The 22,379-nt window shown below is 38.0% G+C and overlaps 1 protein-coding gene across 8 annotated transcripts in view; it reads left to right on the forward strand.

The window, feature by feature from the left end:
- Positions 1–22,379, forward strand: part of Herc1 (HECT and RLD domain containing E3 ubiquitin protein ligase family member 1) — a 172,436-nt gene that overhangs the window by 131,523 nt on the left and 18,534 nt on the right. For 5 of the 8 annotated variants that reach the window (XM_048423144.3, XM_087905330.1, XM_048423147.3 and 2 more), the window contains exons 49-66: positions 109–379; positions 505–718; positions 1,589–1,848; positions 3,259–3,386; positions 7,731–7,858; positions 8,746–8,946; positions 10,218–10,348; positions 11,407–11,606; positions 11,987–12,092; positions 14,343–14,489; positions 14,870–14,971; positions 16,058–16,231; positions 17,000–17,293; positions 18,283–18,348; positions 18,520–18,645; positions 19,473–19,611; positions 20,808–20,989; positions 21,649–21,804. In XM_048423144.3, coding sequence (XP_048279101.2) covers positions 109–379; positions 505–718; positions 1,589–1,848; positions 3,259–3,386; positions 7,731–7,858; positions 8,746–8,946; positions 10,218–10,348; positions 11,407–11,606; positions 11,987–12,092; positions 14,343–14,489; positions 14,870–14,971; positions 16,058–16,231; positions 17,000–17,293; positions 18,283–18,348; positions 18,520–18,645; positions 19,473–19,611; positions 20,808–20,989; positions 21,649–21,804 — 3,025 coding nt within the window. The remainder of the gene's footprint in view (positions 1–108; positions 380–504; positions 719–1,588; positions 1,849–3,258; positions 3,387–7,730; positions 7,859–8,745; positions 8,947–10,217; positions 10,349–11,406; positions 11,607–11,986; positions 12,093–14,342; positions 14,490–14,869; positions 14,972–16,057; positions 16,232–16,999; positions 17,294–18,282; positions 18,349–18,519; positions 18,646–19,472; positions 19,612–20,807; positions 20,990–21,648; positions 21,805–22,379) is intronic. The other 3 variants (XM_048423145.3, XM_085689258.2, XM_048423150.3) reach the window with 2 other exon arrangements.

The following is a 22,379-nucleotide window of genomic DNA, read 5'->3' on the forward strand; positions in this document are numbered from 1 at the left end:
AAAAGCTACAGAGAAACCTTGTCTTGAAAAACTTAAAAAAAAAAAAAAGAAAAGAAAGAAAGAAACTTTTTTTGTGTGTGTGTCTGATATGCTTTCTTTTCCTGACAGTGGTTCCAGTTGTAGCCTGGCTGCTGGTCTTGAGTCTCTGGGGTTAACAGATATCCGTACACTGGTTCGGTTAATGTGCTTAGCTGCAGCAGGAAGAGCTGGCCTTTCCACCAGCCCTTCTGCTATGGCAAGCACCTCAGAGCGTTCACGAGGTGGGCACAGCAAGGCCAGCAAGCCCATTTCTTGCCTGGCCTACTTGAGCACAGCAGTGGGATGCCTGGCATCAAATACACCAAGTGCTGCAAAGCTGCTAGTGCAGCTGTGTACACAGGTAAGGCAACTTTTGGCATTCTTGCCCTGTTTTTCCCAGGGAGTCTTAAAGAACATTTTGAAATTAAATCTTTTTGTTCCAAAGATATGTAAAAATTAAATGTTTTGTCCCAATTGCCTCTTCAGAACTTGATTTCTGCTGCAACAGGTGTCAATCTCACCACAGTCGATGATCCAATTCAGCGGAAGTTTCTACCCAGCTTTCTCCGTGGAATTGCTGAAGAAAATAAGCTTGTGACCTCCCCAAACTTTGTCGTAACTCAAGCCCTTGTGGCTTTACTGGCAGACAAAGGAGCCAAACTGAGACCAAACTATGATAAGTCAGAAGTAGAAAAGAAAGGTAGGTTTCATAATGTTTGGGTACAGTCTTCTAATTGTCTTGATTCATGTTTTAAGAGGTATGGTTTCGCATTGTTGTATGTGATAAAGGACATTTAAGTTTAGAACATAAAAGAATTACAGAGATAGCTTTGGTATTTGAGACAAGGTCTAACTATGTAGTTCCAGGTTGGCCTCACACCTGCACTCCTCTTACCAGTGCCTACTGAGTGCTGGGATTTACAGGCTTACACAGACATGGAAATGAGTATTTAGGAAAATGGACCAATTAGTAGGGTTTAGGTAATGGCTTGAACCAACGTAAATGATAGGATTCTTTAATACAGTTTAAGTAAAGATATTATTTAAGATAATATTTTGAAAGGACTTCTTAAATTACTGTTTAACCTTTGCTTCAGTCAAGAACATTTAGCTGAGATTGGTGGACTTTGGGATCTTAAGATCCATTTTTAAAGGGATTCATGTTTTTGGTACTGAGTATTAGAACCCAGGGCCTTGTGCGTCCTGATCATGTGTTGTCACTGAGCTGTAACCCTGGTTATGTCCTTGCTAATGTGCTCTGTAAGCAGCAGACACTAGGTTGTTATTCTTAAGGGCCCTTTGCTTTTGCATAGGCTAGAAAATGATTTCTTCTGTGTTCCCAGTCTAAATTTTTAGAGCAAGGACTATTGATGTATAATAAAATATTCATTTAAAGTGAATCAGATTTATTATAGAATTTGGTGTGAGATAAATACTTTATATCTTATATGCATACCTTAGTATACTAATTGCTTAAAAAAAACTAATTTATAGAAGAAATGGGTTAACCCATTTTTGTTTGTTCATCACCACCAGCTCACCTGGGCATCATTTCATTGTTTTGTTTAAGCAGGTTTTATTGCCCAATTGTATGCCCATCCTTCCTATGATCCTTCTGCTGTAGGCCCTCTGGAGCTGGCTAATGCCCTGGCAGCCTGCTGCCTCTCCTCTAGGCTGTCCTCACAGCATAGGCAATGGGCTGCTCAACAGCTTGTGCGCACTCTTGCTGCACATGACCGTGACAACCAAAGTGCTCCACAAACACTCGCCGATATGGGAGGAGATCTCAGAAAATGCTCTTTTATCAAGTTGGAGGCTCATCAAAACAGAGTATGTATTTTTAATATAAGGTGTATTAATTACCTGTCTGACTGCTTAGAGTGTAGGTCTCCATGTCTCTTTATTGTGTCTCTTTTTCTCACACATATATACATGATTATTAAGATTTACCTAAGTAGTTGCCAATTCTAGTTTCTTTCTGTGTAGGCTGACAGAAAGAAATCACTTCCTGTAAAATGAAGGCTTATCTCCGCAACAAGGGACATCCCTAATCTATTATAGCTGACTAATATAGTGGGCCTCTGAATTTTTGTTTTGTTTTGTTTTTCCTGGAACTAGCTCTTATAGACCAGGCTGACTTCGAACTTAGAGATCCACCTGCCTCTGCCTCCTGAGTGCTAGGGTTAAAGGCGTGCAACACTACCACCCAGGAGGCCTCTAAATTTTTAAGAAGCAAGTACTTAAATGTATTAATTGATTTAAAATTATTACATTTTTTGTTTTACTTTTAGAATATATATTTTAAAAATTTTAAAGATTTTTTTTTTGATCGTGGTGTGTAGAAGAGTAGAAGGGATATGTGCATGTGAGTACAGGTACCCATGGAGGCCAGAGTCCCCCTGGAGCTGGAGTTACAGGTGGTTGTGAACTGGCCAGTGTGAGTGTTGGAAATTAAACTTGGGTCCTCTGTAAAGGCAGTACAGGCCTATAGCCACTATTTCCAGTCTCATGGGAAGTACACACCAGCATTAGTGCCATCTAGAAGGGATATGAGAAACGTGTGTGGCAGCTTGCTCTGCCTCTTGGAGTCATTCCTTCTCAGTATGTGAGAATGTTTGTCTTTATTGAATTAAACAGGATTTTAATAGGGAGCCTTTAAGGTAACTCATTGGGTAAAAGTGTTTAACACCCAAACCTGATGACCCAAGGGAAACTCATACTATTGGAGAGAACTGACTCCCCAAAATGTGACTGCCTCATGTTCACTGGGGATATGTGTTCTTCCCCATTCACATATATAGATCTGATAATAAATAAAATAAAAGTTTACTAAAAGATTTTAATAGGTCTCAAATAATTTGAAGGAATTTGGACATAGTACTTTAAAGCTGTATTTCAAGTAGGTATTTTACACCGGACAGAGGTGGCACACGACTTTAATCCCAGCACTCGGAAGGCAGAGGCAGGTGGAACTCTGTGAGTTTGAGGCCAGCCTGGTCTACAAGAGCTAGTTTCAGGACAGGCACCAAAGCTAAAGAGAAACCCTGTCTTGGAAAACTAAAACAAACAAACAAAAAAAGTAGGTATTTTACAAGGCATTTAAAAAATGAAACAGTGTATATTGGGTTGCATCATGGATATTTTTACAATTTTATGGTAGATAACTTTTGTATAGAATTTTAAATGATGAAGTCCTTTAAGTCAAAACTTGACTTGGCTTATCTATTTTAACTTTTCTAGGTAATGACATGTGTTTGGTGTAATAAAAAAGGCCTACTGGCTACAAGTGGCAACGATGGCACTATTCGGGTGTGGAATGTTACCAAGAAGCAGTACTCACTGCAACAGACCTGTGTGTTCAATAGACTGTAAGTGCTTGTTCCACTGGCATAAAGTTGAGGCCGCCTTTAGCATGCCTCGGCTTGGTGATGTTAACGTAGTCCATTCTCATTAAAACTGTAAAGGTTTTTCTTTAAGAATAGTGTTTCTAAATCTCCAGAGTATATGTTTAATTTTCCATGGTAGTAATTCAGAAAGTAAAACATTAATAGTTTAAACTCTATTTAGGCTTATTAGAAATTAGCATAGTACCTACTAGTAAATACATGTTTAGTTATAGATATATAACAGTATACTAATTTTCTGGGAAGTACACTTAAACACATTGGCACAGGGAACCACTTCCTAAATATAACCCCAGCAGCACAGATACTGAGAGAAACAATTAATAAATGGGACCTCCTGAAACTGAAAAGCTTCTGTAAAACAAAGGATACAATCAACAAGACAAAACAACAGCCTACAGAATGGGAAAAGATCTTCACTAACCCCACATCAGACAGAGGTTTGATCTCCAAAATATACAAAGAACTCAAGAAATTGGACACCAAAAGAACACATAATACAATAAAAAAATGGAGTACAGACCTAAACAGAGAACTCTCAACAGAGGAATCTAAAATGACTGAAAGACACTTAAGGAAATGCTCAACATCCTTAGTCATCAGAGAAATGCAAATCAAAATAACTCTGAGATTCCATCTTACACCTGTAAGAATGGCCAATATCAAAAACACTGATGACAACTTATGCTGGAGAGGTTGTGGGGAAAAGGGATCACTTCTGCATTGCTGATGGGAATGCAAGCTGGTACAGCCCCTTTGGATGTCAGTGTGGTGATTTCTCAGAAAATTAGGAAACAACCTTCCTCAAGACCCAGTAATACCACTTTGGGGTATATATCCAAAGGATGCTCAATTGTGCCACAAGGACATGTGCTCAACTATGTTCATAGCAGCTTTGTTTGTCATAGCCAGAACCTGGAAACAACCTAAATGCCTCTCGACCAAAGAATGGATAAGGAAAATGTGGTACATTTACACAATGGAGTACTACACAGCAAAAATAAATAAATAAATAAATAAATAAAGACATCTTGAATTTTGCAGGAAAACAGATGGAGCTAGAAAACATTATTTTGAGTGAGGTAACCCAGACCCAGAAAGACAATTATCACATGTACTCACTCATAGTACTTATGTTTTGCTTTAAACATAAAGCAAAGAAAGCCAGCCTACATATCACAATCCAGAGAACTTAGACAACAATGAAGACACTAAGAGAGACTTACATAGATCTAATCTACATGGGAAGTAGAAAAAGACAAGATCTCCTGAATAAATTGGGAGCATGGGGACCTTGGGGGAGGGCTAAAAGGGGGGGGAGAAGCAGGGAGGGGAGCAGAAAAAAATGTAGAGCTCAATAAATATCAAAAAAAGCAAGAAAGAAAAAAAGCTATCATGCGAGGTCACCTCAGCTCATCTTGAAAAGAAAGAAAAAAAGAATTTACATTCTAAGCAGTATCTTATCATATAGACTGGATATTATGAAATGTTTTCTTTCAACTCATAGAGGTAAGTAATACAAAACTGAAATATACATAAAGTACCAGCTTGTTTCTGTGACCTTCTCCAATGCCTTATGTGCTGTACCACTGCTTGTACTAAGTGGACATGGTCTGCATTCCCACGTCAACTTTTTCTGGGTTCCTACAGCTCCATGATGGAGCTCAAACTGTATGAAAATTATTACATAGCCTTTTGTTATTTAGTCCTTGCTTTCCTACTAATCTTGGGGCTTCTCTATATGTTCTAACTGAAGTCTTTCATAAACAGAAGTGTGACAGCCCTTTCAGCTTTTGTTCTTTTAACCAATCCAATCTCCTGTAAAGACAGAAGAGTTCAGATTATGTTATTAGTTTTCTTTTCCGGCATCCTGTTCTCAAAATCTGAGACATCATGGGCAATGAACAGATATTTACGTGCTACTGTGTTGTAAACATCTGTAGCCTTGTTTTCCACAGTCTGTACAAATTGTCTTATTCAAAAACAGTGGCATCTATGCCATCAATCAAGTGGTGAATGGTGTGTTTCTAAAAACATGCTTCCTTACGCCCATGTCCTTAATGTTATTTCCTTTCAATCCACTCCATTGTTTCTTTTAAGCTTTAGCTATGAGGACAAATGAACAACACATCTTTTTAATTGGAGCTCTACCTGGCCTCTCCAGAGTATTAACTACTTTGATTATATTGGCCTTTTTGTCCCATTCAAAATGTGTTAGTCATTCTACAGAGACTTTTAGTGTTTGCTTTCAGTTGCTTCCAAATAAATAAGAGGCTTTCTTAGACTTTGTCCTGTCTCAAATGTTCATTTAGTTTCTGATCATATTAGAACAGCTGGAAAACTCTCCAGGCCTGTTTTAGTAGACTTTTTTGGGTAACATCTATACTGTGCGTGTGTGTATATATGCTGTATATACATGTACACAGCATAGTATATCTACACTGTACTGTGAGACATAACCTCACATTTTATGGAGTCTCTAAATCATTTTGAGACGTTTGTGTTCATATATTTTCTATTTGTTTATATTCTTTTTTCCTTCCTTATTAAAGAGATCTTATTTTTAAAAAACCAGTAAACTAATTTTCATCAGTCTTGAGTGATTATTTGGGAATTAGAATAATTGTTTTGTATCAACATGTTACATTCTTATAGTACTGTAACTAACTGTAGCTATTTCTTTTGTTTTTTAATTGACTTAGTAAACTTTACTATAAAAAGCTTTCAAATAAAAAAAAATCACATATCTATGCCAGATAATGGTGGCGCACGCCTTTAATCCCAGCACTTGGGAGGCAGAGGCAGGCGGTTCTCTGTGAGTTTAAGTCCAACCTGGTATACAAGAGTGAGTTCCAGGACAGGCTCCAAAATTACAGAGAAACCCTATCTCAAAAAACAAAAAAGAAAACAAACAAACAAAAATCACACATTGAAATTAACCATGCCCAATGTCTATGTATCTCATTGAACTTCTGTATAGTCAGGATAGCTGGCACTGTTAAATATATTTTTATGTGCATATCTACCACAAAAAATGGAAACTCTACATCAGAGTTAGAACTAAAACATAATTGGCTTTATATACTTCTTTAAAACTCATGTTCATTACCTAATTTAATCCTTCCCCATCTCCTAATATTTAGCCTTTTCTTTTTTCTGTAGATTATACTATGCTCACATGTACATTTGTTTGCATATATTGACTGGATTCCACATATGAAGGAAATCGTGTGAATTTTTTTTTCTTTCTGAGATTGCATGCTCTCACTTGATATTGTACATTCACTTTCCTACAAATTTTGTGATAAGGTTTTATTTAGAACTGAATATTATTCCATTTTTTGTAGACATTAAATTTTCATTATCCATTCATCTGTTGATAGACAACTAGGTTGATACCAATTACATTAAAGTAAAAACAAACAAAACAAAAGCCACAGCAATAAATATGTGAGTACAAATAATCCTGAAGGTAGAATATGGAGTTCTCAGTGTATGAATTCAGGAGTGAAGTAGTTGGGACATGTGGTGTTCTGTTTTCATTTTTTGAGAGCTCTCCAAACTAATTTTCACAATGGCTGTATGAATTGTCATCACAACCAACGGTGAATTTAGTGAAGTTTCTTTCTCTCCATGGGTATTCCTTTCCTGAGACCTTATGTATACATTAGGCATACAGAAATCAGTGTGTTCTGAATAGTACCTGTCTACAACCCATGAGAATTCTGAATATCTTTGCTGACAAATTCTGTCTTAATTGTGAGTAACTGAAACATCATTTTTTCATAATTGATATCTTCTCTGTGATGACAAATACTGCTGATAAAGAATATCCTATGATAACTGGCCTGGGTGCACCCCTTGCTTTAAGGTTTAAAATCCAGCTCACTAAATTTAGAAATGCGGATGAAAGTTATGTAAGCGAAGACTGCACTTTTGTTTCCTGACTGCCCAGACCCAAATAATCACATAGAAACTGTATTAATTATAACACTGTTTGGCTTATTAGCTCAGGCTTATTATTAACTAGCTCTTACAACTTAAATTAACCCATAATTCTTGTCTGTTTAGCCACATGGCTTGGTACCTTTTCTCAGTGTAGCATTCTCATCTTTCTTCCTCTGTATCTGTGTAGTGACTGACCCTCTTTCTTCCTCTTGCCAGAATTCTCCTTGACTGGTCACCCCAATTATACTTCCTGCCTGACTGCTGGCCAATCAACACTTTACTAAACCAATATGAGTGAAAAATCTTTATGGTGTACAAAACATCCCACAGTAAATTACACACTCATCTATTGCATTTTAGGGAGGGGGATGCTGAAGAAAGCCTTGGATCACCCAGCGACCCAAGCTTCTCACCTGTTTCCTGGAGTATCAGTGGCAAATACCTTGCTGGGGCTTTGGAGAAGATGGTGAACATCTGGCAAGTTAACGGTAAGAGTACTTTCTGAGGATGCTGTCCTGGATACCACTCAGCCTTCCTCTCATTTAGTCATGTAGGCCAAGCAGTGATTTGGCTTGGCTTTCCCTGAAAGTCCATGAACTGTTCAATAGCTATGAAAATCCTGCACAAGATACACTTTCATCTGAAAGTTTCAGATACCTACTGTGGTAAACCAAAACTGCTTTTAATGTAGTAGTAAATAGGCCTTCGGGAGAGGTGGTAGTTGCTAGGGCTTAAACTATGTAATTTTGAGTCACTTGAAGTAGCTGTCTCATTTATGTTTCTTCTATGATAATTTTTTTGTTTTGTTTTGTTTTTTGATACAGAATTGCTCTATGTAATAGCCTTGGTTGTCCTGAAACCCCCTTTGTAGACCAAGTTGGCTTCAAACTCTTCCTAGCTCTGCCTCTCAAATGCTGGAATTAAAGGCATGTACACTATGCTTGGCAGAGATAAAATTTTTGACTAGGCATTTTTATGTTTATTTGTTTATGTGGGTGTTCACAGATACCATGGTATGGAAATCCACCTGCCTCTGCCTCTTGATTGGTGGGATTAAAGATGTGTGCCACCACACACCTTTAATACCAATACCAATACTTGGGAGTCAGAGGCAGGTGGATCTTTGTGAGTTCAAGGCCCCCCCCTAGTCTACACATGCCATACATACAGATATATAGATATGGAAATAGAACTCTCTGTGAGTTCAAGACCTGTTCTACAGAGAGAGTTCCAGGTTAGCCAAAGCTACACAGAAAAATTCTGGCCTGAAAAACAAAGCAAAACAAAACAAAAGAAAGATGTGTGCCACCACATCTGGTACTTGTTCTTTTTTTAAGAGTTAAATGAGTGTGAGTTAACATTTCTCCCTCTGTAGGAGGAAAAGGATTAGTAGCTATTCAACCTCACTGGGTATCTGCCCTGGCTTGGCCAGAAGAAGGTCCAGCTACAGCCTGGTCAGGAGAGTCTCCAGAGTTACTGCTGGTTGGTCGGATGGATGGGTCTCTAGGGCTGATTGAAGTTGTTGATGTGTCCACTATGCACCGCCGAGAGCTGGAGCACTGCTATCGAAAGGATGGTAAGATGTTATAGTAGTCAAGAAAGTAGACAAGTAGACAAAAGGGTTTTTGGTTGAGTTTAAATGCTGGAGTGAATATGTTTCTCTCCCACTCCTTACTGTATCTATCTCTCTGATAAAGGGAAACTTCACTTTGTTATACCATATTAGTCATTCATTCTTTGTGTGAATGACTTAACATTTTTAACAGACTCCAAATGTAACTTAAAAGGTAGAGATATCGAAAAGGGGGGAAAAATCATTGGTAAAAACAAGTTAACAACTGAGTAAAATTAAGGAAATAGGGGAAGGTGGAGGAGGAAGGTTCCTTGACTCAGCAGATGAAACAAATTCTGCCTCTGTTTTTCCTTACTGAGTACTTTGATTAAGTGCATGTATTATTAGCAGTTGTTATTAGTTATTTGGCTGGAATCAAGTAATTCAGAGGTCACAGTGCCAATTTGATGATATTCTATTTGACAGGAAAAATAAGCATTCTATTTGTTTATTATGTTTAGGTTTTGTTTTTTTTAAAAATTTACTTTTAAAATTTTGATAACTTCATAGGGTTCAAAACCTACAAAGTTTTGAAAGGCTTAGTAGGAAAATCTTCCCATGTGCTCAGCTCCTCCCCGTCCTGCCCTCTAGGTACTATTTTCTACTCCACAGTGAGTGTGTAGAAAAGCAATATGATTAGAGGCTTGGATAGACAGTCTTAAGAGCCGGAGAACATGATTAGGGCATCAGGAGGAAGTGAGCAGATGATTTTCTATGGCTTATGCTACATTAGTCCTGTTTTGTTTTCTTTCTTCTTCTTCTTTTTTTTTTTTTTTTTTTTTTGGAGTAGGGGTTTGAGATTGTCCTGGAGCTAGCTCTCGTAGACCAGGCTGGCCTCGAATTCACAGAGATCTGCCTATCTGCCTGCCTCTGCCTCCCAAGTGCTGGGATTAAAAGGTTTATGCCACTACTGCCCGGCCTTAGTTATGTTTTATAGTAGATTCTTTCCCAAAAGAAGAACCTGGTACAGTGCCTTAATACAAACCAAATTGTTAGTGTCTTTTTTTTTTTTTAACAAAACCTCCTCAAAAAAAATGAAACGTTTATAGTGAGGTCAATCATAAATGATGTTCTTTAAAGTGGGTTGTATGGGCTCTCGGCTGCAGGTTCTAATTTATGAGCTATGTGGAAGTTTTCTTGATGTTATGGTAGTAGCACAGATCTCTTTCAAAGTGTGTAATTATTTGTCTAGATAATGACAAATCCATCTTTTTCTTGTGTTTTAATCACGGTAGTATCTGTCACTTGCATTGCTTGGTTCAGTGAAGACAGACCATTTGCAGTAGGATATTTTGATGGAAAGTTGTTGATGGGAACAAAAGAACCAGCTGAGCAAGGAGGCGTTGTTCTCATTGATGCACATAAGGTAAAGGCCATCTTCTTGATGGTTGCTTTTCTGGATTTTTTTTATTGTAGTTTTGTTTGATAGTAGAGTATCTTCAACAGTATTTCTCATTGGTCACTTATGATTTAGTATTCTGTTGTTACACAAAGTCTTTGTGTCATGTGTTCACATGGAAGAATCTGGATTTTTTTAAATCAATCTACAAAATAAATGAAACCAAAAGAGTGAAATAGGAATACCAGAAATATCCTCTGCCAAAGTATCTCCATTAATACCAGAACTTCCACTAAAGCAAAGGTGGTTCCTCAGCGGTAATCCTAATGTTTACAGGGCCACCCAGGCAGGTGACATAAAAACAAGAAACCAGGAGTTGGAAAGTGTGGAGGGTTATTTAAAAAAAATCACAGAGGACTAGAGAAATGGCTTAGAGTTTAAGAGGACTGGCTACACTTCCTGAGGACCCAAGTGCAATTACCAGCGAATTACCAATATTTAACATGTCAGCTCCCAGCCAACTATAACACTAGTTCAGGGATTCCTATGTCCTCTTTGACCTCTACAGGCACCAGGCATGCATATGCACAGACATGCATGCAGCCAAAATACTCATATGCATAAATGAAAATCACAAAAAAAATAGAAGAAAAGCAGAAAAGCACAGTAATCAAGGTCTATAAACACAAAACATGCCCTAGACTCTTATAAGCATTTTCACTAATTTGGAGTAAGCAATTTTTTTTCTGTTTTTTTTTTTCTTTTCCATCTTTTCCACATTGTGGTGATTAGCAGTTGATAAAATGATTCAGAATGTGCACATGCAAAGGAAAAATACTGTAAATCTTCACAACCAGATTTTTCTTGACATTAATTCAGCTTTCACAGTAATAGATATATAATGTAAACTGCATTAAAAGGCAAGTTGATTGAGATTAGGAATTACATGGAAATATCAGATTCATATAAAAATCTTGATTTTAAAATGATTGAGTTGAATTATAGAAGTACCATCCACAAATAAATGAATATGAAATACTTATTGTGAAGTGAGTATTCTAATTTTTTCCCCCTACCATTTTAAGGAGACTCTTGTTAGTATGAAATGGGACCCAACTGGCCATATTCTTATGACATGTGCCAAAGAAGAAAATGTGAAACTCTGGGGACCTGTTTCAGGATGCTGGCGCTGTCTGCATTCTCTCTGCCATCCATCCACTGTAAATGGCATTGCCTGGTGCGGCCTTCCAGGGAAAGGATCCAAGTTGCAGTTACTAATGGCCACGTATGTGATAACTTTGTGTTTGTGTTGATTTTTGTGATAGTGTAGACTATTGCTTGCAATAGTATTACTTCCCAGTAATGTTGATTTAGTGTCTGTTACTATTTTTATAATGTGTAACGCCATAAAATTATCCAAGAGAGGGGGCTGGAGAGATGGCTCAGTAGTTAAGAGCACTGGCTGCTCTTTGAAAGGACCCAGGTTCAATCCCCAGCACCCACATGGCAGTTTAGAACTATCCATAATTCCAGTTCCAGGGGATCTGACACCCTCACACAGACATACATGTAGGCAAAACAACAATGCACATGAAATGGTTTTTAAAAGAAATAAAGAGCAGATTTTCATTTGATATGTTCTCCTTTTGTGATTTTTTTTTTAAGTGGCTGTCAGAATGGCTTAGTGTGTGTTTGGCGTATTCCACAAGATACCACAGAGACCAGTATGACTAGCTCAGAAGGATGGTGGGACCAGGAATCAAATTGCCAGGTAATGTGTGACTTTATCTGAAACTATAGTGCAGTAACTCCTCAGTAAGGCATAACCTGTTATACCTGAAGGGCATGATCCATCAGGGGAATGTAAGTAATTGTTGCAATTTGGATGCTCTCTTAAGTTCATGTCATTTTTATAACTGAAGGACACTGTCATTACTGATTACTGTGAGGTGTGTAATGTATATGGAGTGGTGACCATGTTGGTGATGAATAAAATGGATGCTGTAGATATACTAGTCGTGAGTTAAATCAGGTACAGTGGACTTACACTATGGGAGTTCCCATCCAGAGTGTCTCCTACCTGTGTCAGAACTTCGCCTGAACAGAGCTAGTGTTTTGAAAGAAGAGTTTCAAGCTTAGATATTTACACATGCTTCACCTCAAGCTAGACTTTCTAAACTTTTTCTACTCTCAACCTCTTTCACCTAAGGAATTCGTCTACACAGCCCTGGTGTGGGTGTATGAGCAGATGAGCACAGCAAACATTCACGATAATAAGTCATGGTCAGAGTTTTTTAGATCAATTCTTTGCTATATATCTGATTTTACCATTTATTAAAGAACAAAGTAAATTTACATGGTTATGGGATACATGTGCTTGTTTATTTTTACATTAAAGAAGTAAGTCTTTGCTGAATGTTTAGTAGCAAATAACATAGACCATCTTCACTGTCCTTCAGAATTGACCAATTTTTGATTTTATATTTGTCAGTACTGAGAACACTATTTTGCATCAATACATAGTACAAAATGGCAGGTGTATTTAGAATCATTTCAAAATTGTTAGAATCTCTGTCCTAATTCAAAGTCAAAAAAATTTTTTAATGAAACTCGCAGTGTCTTAAACAGCAAATTTTAAAATAAAATACTCAAATGCAATATAGCCTAAAGATATACTAGTTTGATACTTGCAGAGGAATGGTAATCGGAAAATACAAAAAAAAAACCCAACCTTTATTTTCTGTAATTAAACCATTACATTTCTATAAGAACAGGAAATTTTGTATGTAAAAATCACAACAATACATAGCATGCAATATCACATTTTAACAAGATGTTTCAGAAAACCTTCATTGGTGTTTGTTGCACAGTGTAACAACATGCACAGTGCAGGGACACATGTGTTCAGAACCAAGACTGCAGCAGGGTCATACAATGCAAAGGCAATTGCTACCAGAAACACCTAGGATCTGTGTGTGCTTTATTTCACATTTATTTTTTGATCATGACATATTCAGAAACCTTTTTACTGTTGCCACATGTTCAGAGCCTTGGCTTTCAGTTACTAGGTGGGCTCTGACCTGTTAAGTGTTGATGTAAAGTGCTCAGCTGCTGCACTGGCTGGTTGTCACTCTGTAGAATTAAGTTCCTATTGTTAACAAAGTATCTTCTTTTTAAAATAGAAGCCAAACCACCTACTATTTTAAGTAAAAATGCCAATAATAAGATACTAATATTGCCATTTTACAATTCTTTAAAATACTAAGTACCTGATTATTCTCTGAGTTTGCAGCTCCCTTCTGTATATGATACAAACACCCTTTGAAGAAGTTCCTTTGGGTAAATGGGTGCATCTAGTACTAGTCTCTGTCCTAACTAGAATAAAGAGGAAGCAAAGTACAGGAAGAAGGGAAGGAATAACCAGCTAAATGATAGCAGGGAAGTGCCATAGAAGACACAGTGTTACAGACAGATCCATCAGCTGACAATAGGGAACCCCGTTTATAGATTGATCATATGCAGATCACCAGTGTTAGGTGAGAAAATAAAAATTACATGAAATCAAACTATTGGTCACAAGCGAAAGTCAGAATTTTTCTGTCTCACAGATCCTGGAACTTTGAACTGTAGTTATTTCTGCTTATTTAAACAACAGAAAATTAGCCAGGAGGTGGTAGTTCATACCTTTAATCCCAGCAGAGGCAGGCGGATCTCTGAGTTTAAGGCCAGCCTGGTCTACAGAGTGTGTTAAGACAGCCAGGGCTACACAGAGAAGTACTGTCTCAAAAACAAAATAAAACAACAACAACAAAAAAAAACAAATAGAAAATTAGTTTTAAAAAGTATAGAAACAGAACCCAGTTGCTGCTTCATCAAGTTAAATAACTTTATGGTAGAAAGTGTTTCTACCTCAACCCCCTGTTTCATACTACTGAAATGTAAAATTTCCAAGAGTAAGCCATGAATCTTAAACCTGTAAATTATTTTTAAACTAATACATATTCAAAATAATAATTTATAGGATGGCTGTAAGAAATGGGCAGGAGCCAAGTGTGTTTATCAGCTGCGGGGACACATCACTCCTGTGCGCACTGTGGCCTTCAGTTCTGATGGGTTGGCCTTAGTGTCTGGTGGACTTGGAGGGCTTATGAACATTTGGTCTTTAAGGGTAAGAACACAGTTTTGTTTTGTTTTTTTAACATTAAGAAGCTTTTTACATTAGTTTGTATCATAATAATAAAAATTAACTAATATTAAGAATATTTCATGTAACAGTGTCTTGGGTAATGGAAAAGCTCCTATAGAGATGATTCTGTCTATAAGATAATCATCTATAGAACCAGTCTCTTATCCTTTGGTTTTTCTTAGTGATAAGTATTTTTAAAGTGAAAAGAAGGTATAAAGTAAAACATAGTTTATAAAGTCAATGTTCTTGAATTCAGCTCAGTTATAATAATTTTTAATGTATATTTTGTGAATGCAAAGTAACACTGTGTCAACAGTGCCTAAAGTCAGGAAATGAGTACTGATAAATATATCTCATTTTAGGATGGCTCTGTCTTGCAAACTGTTGTGATAGGCTCTGGAGCTATTCAGACCACAGTATGGATTCCAGAAGTTGGGGTAGCTGCTTGCTCGAATAGATCAAAGGTAACATTACAGTCACAACAAACCATTGAGTATGAATCTAGAGACGTTTTAGAAATTACAGCCCAAGCCCCTCACTTTACAGAGGAACAACTGCTATCTGAAAGATTATTACCTGCCCAAGATAATGTGCCTATTTAATGGTAGAAGGAAGTTAAAACCTGAGGATGCTCATTTCTCATCCTAGCCTCTTTCTTCTGTACCTGGGCTTTGCTGAAAGTGCTTGATTTTATTTTTATTTTTTAAATTTATCCCATTGGAAGACACAAGTTGATTCTGATTTTCCTCACATGAATTCTCATAGCACTAAGCTAACTCAAAAGAATATTCCATGGGGGAAAAAAATCTCAGAAACATTTAAGTATCCAAAATATATCATGGCTTTAAAATTTAAAATTCTAGTAAAAGTGTTAACCAACCTGCTGTGAGACTTCTTCTGATTGCCCTATAGCTGTCTTCATATGCTCAAAGATCAAAGTCAGTGTGCTGTTTGATTTCTATATATGCTTAAATGGTATTAAAAGAAGCCAGAGCTGCTATACAGAGAAACTCTATCTTGAAAAAACAAAATAAAAAAGAAGCTATAATCCTATGTGAGTGGTTCTACTAAAAGTAAAAATAAAAACTAACCAATGCTAGGATATTTTTAAGATGAGCACTATAGTGTATAGCACCCTAAGCAGTACAAAGGGCCATTGAGCTTACTGCATAGAATAGGAGGTTTCTGGGGCTTTTACGTTGTGTTCCTGAGGAAACAACTATTTATTTCTAATAATGTCCCTATAGTCATGTCAGACTTGTGAAATATACTGAATACCTAGTCTTACAAGGCCTGTGAACTAGCAGGTAATTGATACTGTTTTTAAAGAAAGTTTGTTAAGGTGGTTCACATTTTTTCTTTTGTTTTATTTACTTGTTTTACTTAAATTAGGATGTTTTAAATTTCTCTAGACATTTTTTTGTGTATGAAAAGGAAAAGTATTTTATCCATTTATTGGAGAGAATTTCTCAGGTTGAATGGTGATGGCATGGTGTTTTAATCTTTAATTAAACAAATTAATCATATGGCATTATTTATTTTTCCACCAGGATGTTTTGGTTGTGAATTGTACAGCAGAATGGGCTTCTGCCAATCATGTTTTAGCAACCTGTAGGACAGCCCTGAAACAACAAGGTGTTCTGGGATTAAATATGGCTCCCTGCATGAGAGCATTTCTGGAGCGGCTGCCCATGATGCTTCAAGAGCAATATGCCTATGAAAAGGTAACTCATGGCCATGACTCCCATAATACTTGGTATTTTGGAATTTGTATTCCACCCCACTCTCCTATCCCACAGGGACATGATATTTGAGTGAAGTAAGTGCAGCTGTTGGGACAGAAATGAAGTCACTTGTACCTAAGCAGTTGTTCAGTCATCTTAAGCCCATTTTTTCTTTATTTTCACCTGAGTAAATTGAAACTATAACCCCCAAATCTGTAGTGTTGACACATTCTTTTTCAGATGATTTATTCACTCCATACCCAGTTAATTTCACTGAAGAATTTACCTGAATTTAATTTCATGGTCTCTGTGATAGATTTGCTCTGCTGTGATTAAAGACTGCCATAAAAGAGAATTTGTCTTTGATGACTACCAAGGTTTTCTTGGTAAAGGAAGAAATGTGAGAGGAGTCAGGTCTTCGTGATTTAGTTGTTATCTACCTTGTTTATTATAATTGGAAAAAGATACAGTCACACATACACACACAGCAGTCCAATATGAGCCCATATTGGATTCTGAAACAAAAAGAGATATGAGTGGCAAAACCAAATAAAGCTCTGATTTGGCTAATATTATACCAGCATGTGTTTCTTAGTTTTGATGAATGTAATATAGTTATATAAGTTATTTTATATATGTTAGATAAAAATGGAGTGAAGAATATATAGAATCCTCTTTACTAGCCCTAAAAGCTTTTATAACATTTGTTTATCCAGAATATCTGACACAGGCTCCTTAACATGTCGTTCTTTTGTTTGTTTTTCTTAGCCTCATGTGGTTTGTGGTGACCAGCTTGTTCACAGCCCCTACATGCAATGTCTGGCTTCCCTTGCTGTGGGGCTTCATCTGGATCAACTGTTGTGTAGCCCTCCAGTGCCACCACACCATCAGAACTGCCTCCCTGACCCTGTGTCCTGGAATCCGAATGAGTGGGCCTGGTTAGAATGCTTCTCGACCACCATCAAGGCTGCAGAAGCCCTGACCAATGGAGCACAGTTTCCAGAGTCATTTACTGTCCCAGATCTAGAGCCTGTTCCTGAGGATGAATTAGTACTCCTCATGGTAAGAGAATCCTGAGCTGCTATTATTTGAAGTGGCCATTGCGCCATGAGTGCTTGGTATGCCATGGTTTCTCTGCTGGCCTGACTAGCTGGTGACATGCCCTTGTGTGAATCAGAATATTCTTTTCTATTGAATGGCTATTCTGGTTTCTGGTGACAGCCCTTCTGAGTCTGCTGACTCCGTAAGTAGTTCCATACTTTTCTCTTCATGTGTAGGTGCTTGTCAAGTGTCTTAATCATGCATATTTTTGTTTCCTTCTGGTCACTTTGTGGGATTTATGCCACATGGAGATTCTGATTTACTCTGCACTTTAAACATACTAGTAATCAGCATCTAGTGACTTACCCACTAAACTAGACAAAGAATCTAGGGAGGCATTAGGCTTTGTACATGTCTTTGCACCTATAGGCGCTCAGTAAACATGAATGATTAGCTTTTTATAAAAAAAATAGGTCTTTTTTATTTATTTTATTTTATGTGTATTGGTGTTTTGTCATGGGTATCAGGTTCCCTGGAACTGGAGTTATAAATAGTCGTGAGTGGCCATGTGGGTGCTGGGAATTGAACCCGAGTTCTCTGGAAGAGCAGCCAGTGCTCTTAACCGCAGAGCCATCTCTGCAGCCCCGAATGGTTAGCCTTGAACCAAGGCTACAGTGAGAGTAAAAGCATGTATAATAAAAGTAAATACTAGAATGCAAAAAGCAAGTTTGAAATTACTATGACATCGGACTTGCTGGATGGAGTGGCATATGTCTGTAGTTCCAACTTCTTAGGAGGAAGAAGCAAGAAATTTTGAGATCAAGAGTTTGAAGCCAGCTGACCTGAGCAGCATAGCAAGACACTATCTTTTTAAAAGTGAAATAAGAACAAATATTGTTGACTTGTCCTAATATCACTATGATTTTTAGAAAGGGAACTTTTTCACTAGTCAGGAGCAGATTAGGTCCTGGGAAGGCATCATTGGTTGTGATGTGTGCTCTGTCTTGCAGGATAACAGCAAGTGGATCAATGGCATGGATGAACAAATTATGTCTTGGGCAACTTCCAGGCCTGAGGTGAGTAAAGATAAGATTACTATGTGGTGGGTTTCAGTCACTCTTTTGATTGTAAATGCATGTGTTTCTGTGTCCTTCTGTTTCCTGTAGTGGTTGTCACATGCTTGTGCTCAATATGTATTTGTTTGAGCAACTGGATGATCCTAACTTAGGTGCCTGTGGGTTTTCTAGGACTGGCACCTGGGAGGTAAATGTGATGTCTACTTATGGGGTGCTGGCAGGCATGGACAGCTGGCTGAAGCTGGAAGAAATGTAATGGTGCCAGCCACAGCTCCTTCATTCTCACAGGCCCAACAGGTAACTAGAGAGTGAAGAATTGAGAAGAAATGTGGGAATTCCAATTGCTGTTAGTAACTTATTTTGGGTTTAAGCTTGTCAATTTCAGTCTATTGTGGTGAATCATTAAAGAACCTCATTTATATGTGACCTCCAAATGGAAGCTTACTGAAGTTTTATTGTACTCAAGACATTTTCTTAAAAAGTTTCTAAATTTTTCTTGCTTCCAAGTATAGTGAATTAATACCACAATATATTAGGCCAGTACAGTGCATATTTATGGAAGCCAAGCTAATCTTAATCACTGATCTCTTTGGGAACCATGAACTACCCAGGACCTGTAGCCAGCCTTTATTGATGCTCCTCTCTCCATCTAATAGCCATGGTACTGTGTTCCCAAACTCATTTCACTTCAGTTCTCTTCTGCCTAAGCTGTCCCAGAGTTCACTGCTCTTCCCTGTTTTAGCCTCTTTCTACACCAGGCTTTAATAGTTCCCTATCACCTTTCCTTTCTTCTCTTATCTGTGTTGTTTAGCTGTGCACAGTTGACTGAAATTTCATGAACTATCTCAGTCAGATGAGTCTCATATGTCATCAGAACTATAGTAATCAAAGGCTATAGGGAAGCCACAGGGAGGCGTCTTTCCTGCTTTGGTGCAAAGGAGAAAAGAACTGGTAGAGATATCCTCAAGATCATCTAGAATATCTGAAGTTAGAGATTAACAATAAGGGTAGTGGGGAGGGAGTGTTTTATTTATTCCTAGATAATTTCATGCATGCACACTTTGTATCTTGATCATATCCGACCTAAACAAGGATAATGTTTTTTATTCTGTGTTTTATACTAGGTTATATGTGGTCAGAATTGTACCTTTGTCATCCAGGCCAATGGCACAGTGTTGGCTTGTGGGGAAGGAAGTTATGGAAGATTAGGGCAAGGAAATTCAGATGATCTTCATGTACTGACTGTTATTTCAGCCCTGCAAGGTAAGGCTACCATGAATTTAAAATGGTTAGAAACTGTGATCTGACTGTGTGCATCTACTGAAACTCTTCTTAACTTGGTGAACCCATGGGGGTTTGCTTATGTACAGCCTTAATTTCCACATATTTAAAGCTATTTCACAAGTAGGAGTGCTAGAATCCAGCAGCATATACATATACAAATGTTTTATATTGTAAACAAATTCCTTAAAATTGTTAAACTTTGATCAGGTAGTCATGTGTAAGTTTCATTAACATAAAAAACAGCTCACATGAAAACCTCCAGCTGTGCTAGAGAGTTTAAAGGTCATTTCTGGCAGAGTTCTGTGTGACTTGATAAAGTATGTCTCAAGAGAAACAGCTGCAGTGTCTCATAGATCCCAAAGCTTACAGTAAGAGATATCCTACCTTTGAACATGTGCCATGATGTCATCTACAAATGTGTTAGGCTGCATCCATAGCTGTCTTTTTGTTTAGTTTTGTTTTGAAGACAAGATTTTTCTGTGTAACAGCTCTGGCTGTCCTGAAACTCGCTCTGTAGATCAGGCTGGCCTCAAGCTCACAGAGATCCGCCTGCCTCTGCCTCCCAAGTGCTGGAATTGAAGGTGTGCCCCACCACCGCCTGGCCATCCATAGTTATCTTAGGATGTACTTGGCCCACAGGCTGTAAGGTGAGCACGTCTTTTCCATGGAGAACACAGAGGACTCTAAGTAAATGCTTCTGCTTAAGAGTTAACAGGGAATGTCTGCAGATCTGGTGGTAGAGTGCTGCAATGTGAGTGGGACACAGGCTGGGTCCCCACCTCTTCTTTCTGGTCCCTGTCTCAGGAACTTTATGTAACCACTATACACTTTGCAACTCAATCTCTGCAACTGCAGAAAATAGGGATGCTGGTGTCTGCCCCCAGATGTGCGTGAAAGGAGAAATGAGACAGCCCTTAAAAAGCATCTATAGGAGTGGCTAGAATATCATCACCCTTAGTGGCTGTAACAGCTTTTCTTATCCTTCCTCATTGTCATCATTTTGTGTAATTGCTCCCAGTTTTGCCAGGTTATGTATATAAATTTGATTTAAAGGTTTAAAAAGTTGGTTATTCCATATAACATTTGGGGGCTTTTCAAATCTTAGGGCATTCTATAGCAGCTGTAGGAGAAATGTTTTACCATTTGACACCTTTTGTGTTTCTGCCATCTTATAGGCTTTGTGGTGACCCAGCTGGTGACTTCCTGTGGCTCTGATGGACACTCAATGGCCCTGACAGAAAGTGGTGAAGTCTTTAGCTGGGGAGATGGGGACTATGGCAAACTTGGCCACGGGAACAGTGACAGGCAACGGCGACCAAGGCAGATCGAAGCATTACAAGGAGAAGAAGTGGTGCAGGTCAGACATGGCATGGATACATTAGCCTTTGAATAGAAATACGGAGTTAGTAAATAGCATTCTGAAGTTTAGCTAGCAGAAATAGTATAAAAACAGATTCTATGAGCAGTATAAGAGATCCACAATCTTTGGTTATATAGGCTCTTTATTGAGCTTTTCAGGAACTAAATAGATTTTAATGTTAGAATGGACTTAACTTTTCCAAACCAGCTAACTTGGTGCAGGATATGATGCTGCAAGGCTCTTAGAAAATATCACAGGATTGGGTCTTACCTCACAGTTCTTGGTAGGTAGAGGGGAAACTTTTATCTAACCCCATCCTTTTTGTTGCAAAGAAATGAGCATGTCTGTTAGGTCAGCTAGTGATCTAAGATAATATTGTGAAATTACATAGCACCCTGGGGTTTACTATAGATTTTTCCATTCATTATCTCTTTTAGTCTAAGTCAGCATACACTGCCAAGAGTATTGACAGTTATTCCAGGAACTACGTGGTTTTTGTGAACCTGCTGAGGCAGATGAGGAGGGCTCTGTGGGCAAGTAGACTACCTGACCTTCACGTGTAGGCCAATTATATTGCTACATTCTTAACTGAAAGTGACTGGCGTCTTTCCTAGTCTCTCTTCTTATAAACCGTTTTCTCCTTGATTCTGTCCTAGATGTCTTGTGGCTTTAAGCATTCAGCAGTGGTCACATCAGATGGCAAACTCTTCACCTTTGGGAATGGTGACTATGGTCGTCTGGGACTTGGAAATACCTCTAACAAAAAACTTCCAGAGAGAGTGACTGCCCTGGAGGGATATCAGATTGGACAGGCATGGCATAAGTCAATACGATGCTGTAGTTGATAGTAATTTTCTTACCGCTTCTGTTGCACTTAAATATTTTCTTCTCTCAGAAAGACCAGAATTAGTTGCATTTAACCTCTGTACATTTTGTGTGACATGTTTTACAATGTTTCATGGGTTTTTTTTCCCAGTGTGAAAAATTCACAATTTTTGACTCCTAATTTTTAGATGGGACACTGTCCATTCAGTACTGCCACAACTTGCTAAAAAGCTGGGTGTGGTGGCACACACCTGTAATCCTAGCATTTGAAAGTCTGAAACAGAAGGATCAAGAGTTCAAGCATAGCATAGGTCATGTATTACAACCTCATCTCAAACAACCAACCAAATAACAGCAGCAGCAACAGCAACAAAAAACTGCCTCTCCACAGTACAGCTTTCTTGTTGCTCCTATGTGGCAGCATTGAGTTGGATGGTTGAATTTTTCCCTATGTTGAGAAAACAATAATCAAGTTTATATGGCAAAACAAAAAACCCAGGTTAGCCAAAACAATCCTATACAATAAAAGTACTTCCGGAGGCATTACCATCCCTGACTTCAA

The sequence above is a fragment of the Myodes glareolus genome, chromosome 4 (assembly GCF_982192425.1).
Source record: "Myodes glareolus chromosome 4, mMyoGla1.1, whole genome shotgun sequence".
Classification (NCBI taxonomy): Eukaryota; Metazoa; Chordata; class Mammalia; order Rodentia; family Cricetidae; genus Myodes; species Myodes glareolus.